Raw genomic sequence first — 12,190 nt, forward strand, 5'->3', positions numbered from 1 at the left:
CTACATATTTTACCCGCTAATCCCTCTAATCTACGCATCCCAGGACACTAAGGGGCAATTTTAGCATGGCCAATCAACCTAACCCGCACATCTTTGGACTGTGGGAGGAAACCGGAGCACCCGGAGGAAACCCACGCAGACACGTGGAGAATGTGCAAACTCCACACAGACAGTGACCCAAGCCCGGAATCGAACCCAGGTCCCTGGAGCTGTGAAGCAGCAGTGCTAACCACTGTGCTACCGTGCTGCCCCACAATAATGCACAATAATGGTTGGAATGCGAGTCTTTACAGGTAATCAAATCTTAAAGGTACAGACAATGTGAGTAGAGAGAGTGTTAAGCACAGGTTAATCTGGCATAGACTCGATGAGCCAGTCTCCCTCTACACTGTAATGATTCAGTGCAAGTCTGGTCAAAGCAGATTGAGTGGTAGCATTGATATTTAAAAGAAAATAGGTCATTACTTGAAGGGAAAAATTAACATGGCTATGGAAAGAGCCCCAGAGAGTGGGGCTAATTGGATATAATTGATCAACATGGGTAACTTGGGCAAAATGGCCTTCTTGTGAGATGTACCAATGAATCCAGCTAAAATGTAGGAGCACAGAGCAGGATGATAATGAAGTGTGTTATGAAATTAGGAAGAATCCAGAGCAATGAGCTTTTGTAGAATGGAGCTGATTTTGAACGACTGGGAATTTTGTTCACTGAAGGTAAAATTTTGCAATTCACATGGGAAGAGTTGAGAAAGTGATTGCAAGGAAATCCAGACTGTGGAACTCACTTTGATAGGGAGGAGGAACACACACCAGTGCGGATAAAGTGGAAGTGTCACATATGGGATGGGAAGAGGATTAAAGGCTGTTCCATGAACTGGAGTAATCCTCTGCTAAGGAAGAAATTTTACAAAGCAAAAAAATTAAAGGGAAGTTAAGCAGTTTACGGAGAGTCACTATGTAGGAAACATTTGCAGATGTGAAGGAAAATCATGTGGAAAAGTGACACGACAATAGTCTTCAGATGATATTCCATGGAGAATTTAGAGATGAGATCACGGATCTGCACATACAGATTGTGACATTCATGAAAAGGAATAGAGCTCAAGCTCCTTTGAAGGGGAAAAAAGGCTGGATCGGTGGGGAAAACATGAGGGATATCAACAAAACAGAACTTAGTTGAATTTTCTTATCCAATATTGGACATGTAATTGTGACAAAAAAAATGGCATTTAACTCTATTTGGTTTTAAATGATTAGATAACTCTTGTCAAAATGGCATCAACTACCTCTGTTACTGGGATGTTCTGAAGCATTTCACAAACAATAAGTCTGGAAATGTTCTGTAGGCAAACACTTTGTGCACCAGATTGCACAAACAGCAAATGAGATGAATGATCAATTTGCTGTTTTTGGTGGTGTTGCTTGTGAGACCCCCGACAATGCAATGGCACGCACTCAGCACTGCACTGAAATGTTAGCACAGATTATGTGCTCAAGTCCTGGAGTGGGGCTAGAACCCCAGCCTGTTAACTCAGAGGTGAGAATACTACCAACTGAGTCAAGTTGACACCAACACCAAGTGAGCCAAGCATAACTGGCAAGGAGGAAGGAAAAGGTGCAACACACAAACGTAGGTCTGAAAGAAAAGTAGCAATAGAGTTAGAACAAAAACGTTAGAGGAGGAGGAGATAAGGATCTGAAGGGACATACAAGTATAAATAGAGACAGAATTGTCCTTGCATGCCCACAGCAATCACCATTACGATACAGGAACCAAGGTGCAATCCAGACAAGCACAGTGTGCACAGCATCTCAACAAAATGGGCCAAGTGAGGAAAACCTTAGGGACAATACCCAAACGTTTCTCAATTAATAGATGAGGAAATTAACTAAGTAAATAATTTCATCAATACAATATTATGCCAAACTGCTCATTAACAGTGGATCCCCTTTGTCAGCAGAGAATCATTTAGAACTCACTCAAGGTCACAAAGCATTGTCAGGACATCTTTAAAAACAAAATAGTGTCCTCGCCTGGGCTGCATATAGACTTGCCTCAATTTTAAGGAACAGGTGCTACAATGGAATCTGGGAGATTCACCACCACACCCCATTATCTCTGCCTCTGTAATGAGGTCTGGAGGCAAGTGGTCCAAGGAAGCCCAATTCTTTTGAGTTTAAACAATTAAACTAAATTAAATAAACTGAAACAAAAGCAAATTGGTATGATCGGTAAGGGAATTAGGGGTTATAGGGATCAGGCGGGTAAGTGGAACTGATCCACTTCAGATCAGCCATGATCTTATTGAATGGCGGGGCAGGCTCGAGGGGCTAGATGGGCTACTCCTGCTCCTATTTCTTATGTTCTTATGTTCTAAATCACAAATGAGAATTAAAACTTTAAACCAAAATGTGATTAAAAAAATCAACAAGGCAGCCCAGTCCCTGTGGTGCCAAGGTACACAGGAGGCCTCAATGGTGCCCATGGACACACATGCTCCCTTTCCAGGGACACTTGGCCGCAAATGTAGCCATGGTTAAGGCTACCACACCCGCTGCCTGGATCTGTTGATGGCAAGTTTGGTCAGACCCAGGAGCAGGTTCACGAGGAGAACTTTCTCTTTCCCTATTCCCCTCTTCACTGGGTGCCCATAGATCAGGAACATGAACTGAGTGCCAGTTAGCAGATTATTGTTGAGTAAGTGCTGCTTGATAACATTGTTGATCACACCTTCCATCACTTTGCTGATGATTGAAAGTAGACTGATTGAATGGTAATTGGCAGGGTTAGCATTGTCCTGTGTGGGAAGCGAATACTTTTGCTTTCTTTATAACATTTTCTACAGTGTATTTGTACTAACATTTTCTCATGGGATAAATCCTGCTGAGGTCTCAGGTTTTACTTGTGCTGGGACATGTTACAATATTAAAACATGCTAAGACCAGCATGTACATTCACAGCACTGTGATCAGTTAACTTTGATGCGGAGTTACCAGCATAGGACTGGGGTAGGCACAGTAAGTAATCACACAACACCAGGTTAAAGTCCAACAGGTTTATTTGGTAGCAGGAGCTTTCAGAGCGCTGCCCCTTCATCAGCTAACTTTGGAAGAGATCGCTAAGTCATGGACAGTGCATGATCAGAGATCAGACACTACGACAACGAATGAATGAACACCACTTGACAATCACCAGGCAAGACTGTTCTCTTCCTGTTGGGGAACACTTCAGCAGTCACGGGCATTCAGCCTCTGATCTTTGGGTAAGCGTTCTCCAAGGTGGCCTTCACGACACACGACAACGCAGAGTCGCTGAGCAGAGACTGATAGCCAAGTTCCGCACACATGAGGACGGCCTCAACCGGGATCTTGGGTTCATGTCACACTATCTGTAACCCCCACAACTTGCCTGGACTTGCAAAATCTCACTAACTGTCCTGTCTGGAGACAATACACATCTCTATAACCTGTGCTTAACACTCTCTCTACTCACATTGTCTGTACCTTTAAGATTTGATTACCTGTAAAGACTCGCATTCCAACCATTATTGTGTAAATTGAGTTTGTGTCTTTATATGCCCTGTTTGTGAACAGAACACCCACTTACCTGACGAAGGAGCAGCGCTCCGAAAGCTAGTGGCTTGTGCTACCAAATAAACCTGTTGGACTTTAACCTGGTGTTGTGAGACTTCTTACTGTGTTTACCCCAGTCCAACGCCGGCATCTCCACATCATGAACATCATGCAAGTCAGAGAAGGAACTCCTAATAAACTCGTATGCTCGTACCAGACCACAAAGTGTCGGTGAATTCTTGAACCTAACAGCTACTTTTTATGGATAGGTCAGAGCTGGACAATTTTTCACTTTGTCAAATACATTCCCGCGTTGTAGCTGTCCTGGAACAATTTGGTTTGGAGTGCAGCTAGCGCTGCAGCACAGATCTTCAATGTTACGGCCACAATGTTGTCAGGGCCCCACAGTCTCTGCAGTATACAATGTTTCCAGCCATTTTGAAGTGAATCAAATTGGCTAAAGACTGACACCTGTGACAGCGAGGACCAAGATGGATCATTCTTTTGCAAACCTATGGTCAGCAAGTGAAATCAGATAAGCAAAGGCCATGCATCTATGATAGAACAGGTGAATCATCAGGATGTTTTAGTACAGCGGAACCATTAGTTGTCCACCACCATTCATGGCTGGATGTGGCAGAACTACAGAGCTCACACCTTGTCTACTGGTTGTGGGATCGCTGATTAGTTCCGTCTACAGCATGCTGCTTCAATGGTTTAGCATGCGTTGTAGTTTCACCAGGTTCATGTCTCAGTTGTAGGTGCCTGGTGATGCTCTCCTGGACTCTTCATTGAATCAGTGTTGACCCCTTGATTTAGGAGGGATATGCCGAGCCATATTGTTAAAGATTGTGATCGAAAACAATTCTGCTGTAGCTCAACAGTGCCTCCTGAATGTCCAGTTGCATTGCTACATCTGTTCTGATTCTATCCCATTTAGCACAGTGATAGTGCCACACAATATGATAAGAGAATATCTTTACTGTGAAGACAGGACTTTGTCTCCACCAGGAAAAAAGGGAATACATGGTCATGAGCATCTGCTCCCTCCTGTAGTCAGGGCAAACCTGGTAGAGCACCACCAGCTGATGCAGGAGAGGGAAGGAAGGCGAGATGGCATCCTTCCCCAGTCTTGGTAAGGATCTCCCTCCTTCTCAAGACCTCCTTCTCCAGCAGCTCCAGTGCCATGTCTGAGACCTGTCCGCCTCGTCTCTCACTACTTGAGCCATCTTAAATCATGCCACTATGTGTGAGCCAGTACTTTCCACTCAGTGAAAGTGAGTGCGTAGATAGGCCACATATACTGTTCCATGAAAATTGTGTCTAATCAGCACTTGAGTGCTCCATCTAGTGTCTGCTTTAGCTCCTCCAGGCAATTTCAAATGATAGGAATTAGAATCAAAATATTGTGCTAAAACTAAACTTTTAAATAGGCGTAGCTCACAAGCACAACATCCGTTAAAAGCTGTTTTTGCTCTATCAAAATAAGCCTACTCACTACTCCCCAAGAATGCTTTATAACAAGTCATGATTGAGGGGGATAGAGGGAAAAATCAAGGGGATGTGATTAGAGTTAGTCACTCCAATTACAAAACAATGGGCTAAGGGGCCACCTCCTTTGGAGCTGTAATTTTTCTGATTTTATAACGTGCTCCGTATCCCTCTAATACTCTGATGCCGGCATTGCCCCCTCTGCTGATTGTAACTCTGCTGGGCTGTCTCAACACCACAAACCTGGCTGAAGGGAGCATTGCTTTTGAAAATTGCAATGGGGGAGCAAAACTGAGCAATTGCTCTGCCATTTTCTTGTTTTCCATTATAAATTATCCCATTTTGGACTGTGTGAGACCCACATATGGTCTCCTATGGTCTCTTAAGCAGAGAAACAGCCCAAACCATGTTGCTATTGATTTGAAATCAGCCCAAAAGGACCAGTAACTGAATTCTAACACCTCATTGCTGTCACATGACCAAGCTCAGGAACTCACTCAATTGTTTCAAAATGACCAACAGCAATTACTCTTGATAAAATATTACACAAGCAAAACTGTTAATTTCCTTCAAAATGCTGAGCTTTGAATTCGCACTGCTGGGACCAAGTGAAAGAATTTGTACACATTTAACCACAAAATCTCAAATCAGTCACTGATAGTTCTAAAGGTGAAATTCCTATTCCCCCCTCACCATCAGTAGCAATGGTTGATGATCTTATCCTATTTCACACTCCATCATGCACAACCCTTCACTCACACAGTTTCGCATCTCAAACAGCTATTTAGATAAACTGAATGTTTGCTGAAAGGAAGAAGGATGACAGTCACTTACCTTGTGTGTTTTACTATAAATGTACAGATAAGCCAATCTGTAGAGACTCTTGTAGTGCTGAGGGAATCGACTGAGACACAGATGCAGGGCTCTAATACACTGTTCAGTCAGGACTCGACGCTGCTCCCCTTCGTCTCCGGGCAGGCTCTGAGGGAGATCCTCCAATCTGTAAGTGTCTTTCATCTCTCCTGATGGATCAGTTACTTTCTTTTTTGAGTCACACAGAGATGTGGCGGCGGCCCTGGTGGGAGTGACATTAATAGCACTAATGGTACTAGTTTGACACTGCGACTCTGTGTGCAATTTTGCTCCTGCTTGTTCTGCCAATCTCAAAGCCAAAGCATCTATCCCTTCGGTGATCTCCACACTGCTTCCTCTACAAAGCTCAGAGCAGATACGTCCCACTGAGTCCTCTTCTTCCAACTTCCTATAATTCTCCCTGGACAGTGCAGCTGCCTCCATGGGCACCCTGTGAGCTGTGCGCTCTGCCAATCTCAACGTTAAAGCATCTATGGCTTCTGTGATCTCTACACTGCCACCTTTACAACCCTCAGAAGAAACTCGAACCACTAAGTCCTCTTCTTCCAGTTTTCCATGGCTTTCTGTGGACAACACGGTAGCTTCTGCAGTTGAAGATGATGAGGGGCTGCCTTTCCCAGAGTGAATCTTCCTGCTGCTGTCCTGAGAGCTGGCTGCGTCTGTGAAGATGTCTTGTGTTGAGTTAGAGTCAGAGAGCACCAAAATCACACTGTCTTGGCTTCTCTCTAGGGAAAAAAAAACAAAAAACAGAATGATTTCAGACATATTAACGCATTGCATATTCAGCGTTATAGGAACAGGAGGACATGCAGTAATGCTTTGATATAACAAAACGTTGGTTAGATTGTACTCAGCTATACTTGGATATGTTAAAGTAAAACCTCAATCAAAGTAATTCTGTGACTCGAATCAGCTGCTTGTTATACAGACTTGCTTTTTTTTTTCAGGGCCAGTTCTCCAGTTCACACTACTAGTGTTCCTAAACGAGAGCACTCAAAGCTCTTTTTGCTACAGCTCAATGTGCTGTAAGTCAATTTGATTCCCCTAAATGTGGTTGTTAATAAATATTAGCCAGGATCCAAGGGATAACTCGTCTCGTGGATCTTTTGTGTCACCTGAAGGGGCAAACAGGGACTCAATTTAACATCTCATCTGAAAGATTGTGCAGCACTCGGTCAATATTCCACTGATGTCAGCTTAGATGTGCTCAAGTCTCTGGAGTGGGACTTGAACTCAGTCTTCTTTCTCAAGGTGAGAGCACTGAGCTACAGCCATTAGGCCACAAGGAATCCTTTTTTTTTCCAAACTCTGACCTGCCTGGCCATCTCCAGGCCATGATCCAACTCCCAACCAACCTGACCCCATGAGGAAATTGTCACTGTTCCTGCCCCCACTTTAATCTTGAGCTAAAGTTGGACTAAGTTGCTTTCCTGAAGGGTCCTGCACATACCAAGGAGCAGGTTATGTCATGATCTGACAGGGAAGCAGCATAATCACAGGGGGAAATTGCTATTCGGATTTGATCAGTCCCTTTACAGGGGTGGGATGGAGGGGAAAAAGTGAAAATCAGGATACGTGTTTGGAAAGAATCACCTGTTCTCAGAACTGCTCACTTACTGAAGGATAAAATCCTACATCCAATGAGATTGCACTGTTGAGAACAGAATTTTCAAAATCACTGGGCTGATCAAAATGAAACAGAAAATTCCTAAGACATGAGGCAAACTGTTCAGCACATCAGCGAGGGGAACATGAGGCTATCAGAATGTCATTCAACTGCACAGTAGAACTACAATGGTGACCTTTTGGAGCAGTGGAAGGGCAGTCTGATACATGTGATCAAATCATGAAATAACCTTTTCACCCCCCAATAGTTCCAGCCCCCGTAAACAAAGAGACAAGGTTCCACCATCACATTAAAAACACAATCTCCGTAATTGAGAATCCAGCACAAAGCAAGTCCCCCATAAGCCAGGAAAGTAAGATTTCCACACAATCTAATTGAAACCTCCTTCCTATGTACAGCAATCAGCAATACCATCATCCTTTCCCCTCTCCACCCAAAGTTTGCAAGCTTTAGGTCTTTATAATGCCCAGGACAGTAGGTTGTCTGATGGATGTTGGCCAAATTATGTGATATTGACCCCTCTGTCCTTTCCAACCACCACCCTGATCTCCCTTTCCTCTCAAATATCTTTGATCACGTTGCTACCTCCCAAGTCCAATGCCACCTTGCCCACAATTCCATGTTTGAATCCATTTGATCAGGTTTCTAGCCCCACTAAAGTACTGTAACTACCTTTATCAAAGTCACAAGCAGCAGCCTTAGTGACTCTGTCCAGGACAAACTATCCCATGTCATTTTTCTCGACCTATCTTCAGCTGTCAACAGAGCTGACCACAACATCTTCCTCCAGAGTCCAGCTGGATAAAATTGTCCTTTCTCGGTTCCATTTATAACTAAGCAATCAGAGACAAAAAGTCAACTGCAACTACTCCAATTTCCACTCCTGCACTGTTACACACACACACACACACACACACACACCTTTAAATTGTCTAAACATCCTGTATATTTCCTCCAGTTAAACACTGGGAAAATCAGAGTTCTCAAATTCAAATGGAACCAGTCAACATTATTTGTCCAGAAACGCTTGTTCATCACACTTAATTCAGACAGCTCTTCACTCCCTGCCTCAAATTGAGGCATCAATTGGACTCCAGGTCATGCAAGGAGATGGAACATTTTCTGAGTTTATGTTTCTGAAAGGACTTCATCAAGTTCTCCTATTATTGTAGTATGCTTCATATATAATTAATTATTTTTTTAAGGACGTAAGCACAGTAAGACCAACAAAGAACAAATTAATTCATAACCAGATAATTTGTTCTTAGTGGCATTGATTGAGGAAGAAATGCTGGCCAGGGTAATGACAGTGTTCCCCTGCTTTGCTTCAAATGATGCCACTGTGTTTGGTGCCTAACACAAACTCCATTCCCTCACCACTGACTCCTCTCTTAAAACAAGGGAGAGGTTAAGGGGGAGAATGCCAGAGCTTAGTGCCTTGGCAATTGAAGGCACAGTTGCCAACAGTGGAATGATTAGAATTGGGAATGCTTAGGCGAGCAGAGATGTATCTCTCCACAGATGCTGGCAGATCTGCTGAGTTTATCCAGCATTTTCTGCTTTATTTTATTTATACATTAAATGGGAGGATTGTGTAGCCGGAGGACATTATTGGGAAAGGGAGGTGCAGAGGCATGAGGGATTTGAAAACAAGACTGAGAATTATAAACTTGAAGTGCTGCTTATTGCAGAGCCAGTGTAGGTCAGTGAGCATAGGGTAAGGGTGAATGGTAGTTGGTGAGAGTTAGGACACAGCCAGTAGGGTTTTGGATGACCCAAGTTACAGAATGGGCAGGCAGGACCAAGTACAGAAGTGGCAATATGGATAAGAGAATTCATAGATAGATGCAAGCACTTGCGTTACTGCTGCTGAGAGAGGGGTTTCAAGTGGATGTAAAGGGTGGTATATAATTATTGTCTGGATGTGCCTTTTAGATAGGAGGAAAGGAAAGAAACAGGAAACCCATTCAAAAAGAAATCACAACATTCATACATACTAGGGGAATGCTCAGATATTTACTAGGAAAACTGCAAAGGGAGAGGATTGCATTGTTTTTTGGCTGTGTTTGCTGCCAACACCATGCATGTGCAGTTGTATGCTGACTCTGGGCCCGGAAGGGACAATGCGCAGCATTGAGAGTGACGGAATTTGGGAAATCCTTTTACAGGGATTTAGAAGGGAAGGATTTGCAGACTGGAAAGTAAAGTCTTTTCCCTGTGGGATATTTTCTGAAGACATATTGATGAGTGTTTCTAAACTCTCACTATCCCAATTCTGTAAATGATTGTCGGTTGCTGTGAGTTTTAGACTATATTGCCTTCCCTCATTCTTCCTCCTCCTGCCGCAGAGTTCCAGGCTGCAGGCTTCAATAATGACATTATTGGACTGCATCTCACACAACGTGTCTGGCTGAGATGTGGGTAGGTGAATGGCTCCCTGGGAAGATATGGCCTTTAACAAGACCAGGTTAAAGTCCAACAGGTTTATTTGGTAGCAAATATGGTACTTGCTACCAAATAAACCTGTTGGACTTTAACCTGGTGTTGTTAAAACTCTTACTGTGTTCACCCCAGTCCAACGCCGGCATCTCCACATCAAGATATGGCCTTTGCAGAGGACCCTCTCCAACAGACCACACTACATCCTACCACACAACTAACAGTCTGTCCTGCACAGTCTAACCTCCGCTCATTTGCCACATCTATTCCAAAAGGAAAACCTCCTTATGTACCCATATCTGGGAGCTACTGACTTCCGCGGAAGCCTAGAATGTCAGCAAAAACTGCTCCAGGCAGCAGCAACACTGCTCATTCCATGTGTCCGTCTCTGTGGCTCGGGATGGTAAGGGGGAGAGCGGGAGGGCGATAGTTATTGGGGACTCGTTAGTTAGAGGGATAGATAGGAGGTTCTGTGGCAGCAAAAGAGACTCACGGATGGTATGTTGCCTACCGGATGCCAAGGTCCGTGATGTCTCAGACCGTGTTTTCCAGATTCTGAAGGGGGAGGGGAAACAGTCACAAGTCGTGGTGCACATTGGTACCAATGACATAGGTAAGAGAAGGGACGGGGATTTAAAGCAGGAATTTCTGGAGCTGGGCTGGAAGCTGAGAGCCAAGACGAAACATGTGGTCATCTCTGGTACGTTGCCGGTACCACGTGATAGCGAGTTGAGGAACAGGGAGAGAGTGCAGTTAAATATGTGGTTGCAGGGATGGTGTAGGAGGGAGGGTTTCAGATACGTGGATAATTGGAACACGTTCTGGGGAAGGTGGGACCTGTACAAACAGGACGGGGTGCACCTGAACCAGAGGGGCACCAATATCCTCGGAGGGAAATTTGTTACGGCTCTTCAGGGGGGTTTAAACTAATTTGTCAGGGGAGTGGGAAAGGGAGTTGTAGTCCAGAAGTCAGTGAGGGTGGTGAGGTATTGGGGAAGGTATCAGGGTCAAGGGTGGGTACTGGTAGACAGGAAGGTGGGTTGAAGTGTGTCTACTTCAATGCAAGGAGCATCCGGAACAAGGTAGATGAACTTGGGGCGTGGATTGGTACTTGGGACTACGATGTTGTGGCCATTACGGAGACGTGGGTAGAACAAGGACAGGAATGGTTGTTGGACGTTCCGGGGTATAGATGTTTCACTAAGTGTAGGGAAGCTGGTAAAAGAGGTGGAGGAGTGGCATTGTTAATCAAGGATAGTTTAACGGCTGCGGAAAGGCACTTCGTGGGGGATCTGCACACTGAGGTAATATGGGCTGAAGTTAGAAATAGGAAAGGAGCGGTCACGTTGCTAGGAGTTTACTATAGGCCCCCAAATAGTAATAGAGATGTGGAGGAAGAAATTGCTAAGCAGATTATGGATATGTGTGGGGGTCACAGGGTAGTTGTCATGGGGGACTTTAACTTTCCAAATATTGATTGGAACCTTTGTAGGTCAAATAGTTCGGATGGGGCAGTTTTTGTGCAGTGTGTGCGGGAGGGTTTCCTGACACAATATGTGGATGGGCCGACTAGAGGTGAGGCCACATTGGATTTGGTACTGGGAAATGAACCGGGCCAAGTGTTAGATTTGGTTGTGGGAGAGCAATTTGGAGATAGTGACCACAATTCGGTGTCTTTTGTAATTGCAATGGAGAGGGATAGGGCCGTACGGCAGGGCAAGGTTTACAATTGGGGGAGGGGTAATTATGATGCGATTAGGCAAGAATTAGGGGGCATAAGTTGGGAACAGAAACTGTCAGAGAAAGGAACTAATGAAAAGTGGAACTTTTTCAAGGAACAAATACTGGATGTCCTTGATAGGTATGTTCCTGTCAGGCAGGGAGGAAATGGCCGAGTGAGGGAACCATGGTTCACGAAAGAGGTGGAATGTCTTGTGAAAAGGAAGAGGGAAGCTTATGTAGGGATGAGGAAACAAGGTTCAGATGGCTCGATTGAGGGTTACAAGTTAGCAAGGAATGAGCTGAAAAAGGGGCTTAGGAGAGCTAGGAGGGGACATGAGAAGTCCTTGGCGGGTCGGATCAAGGAAAACCCCAAGGCTTTTTACTCTTATGTGAGGAATAAAAGAATGACCAGGGTGAGGTTAGGGCCGGTCAAGGACAGTAGTGGGAACTTGTGTATGGAGTCAG

At 44.4% G+C, this 12,190-nt stretch overlaps 1 protein-coding gene across 2 annotated transcripts in view; it reads right to left on the reverse strand.

The window, feature by feature from the left end:
* cabin1 (calcineurin binding protein 1) overlaps nucleotides 1–12,190 on the reverse strand; it is a 524,701-nt gene that overhangs the window by 324,678 nt on the left and 187,833 nt on the right. For both annotated transcript variants that reach the window (XM_078226800.1, XM_078226799.1), the window contains one exon: nucleotides 5,899–6,662. In XM_078226800.1, coding sequence (XP_078082926.1) covers nucleotides 5,899–6,662 — 764 coding nt within the window. The remainder of the gene's footprint in view (nucleotides 1–5,898; nucleotides 6,663–12,190) is intronic.

This window comes from Mustelus asterias, chromosome 13, assembly GCF_964213995.1.
Source record: "Mustelus asterias chromosome 13, sMusAst1.hap1.1, whole genome shotgun sequence".
Classification (NCBI taxonomy): Eukaryota; Metazoa; Chordata; class Chondrichthyes; order Carcharhiniformes; family Triakidae; genus Mustelus; species Mustelus asterias.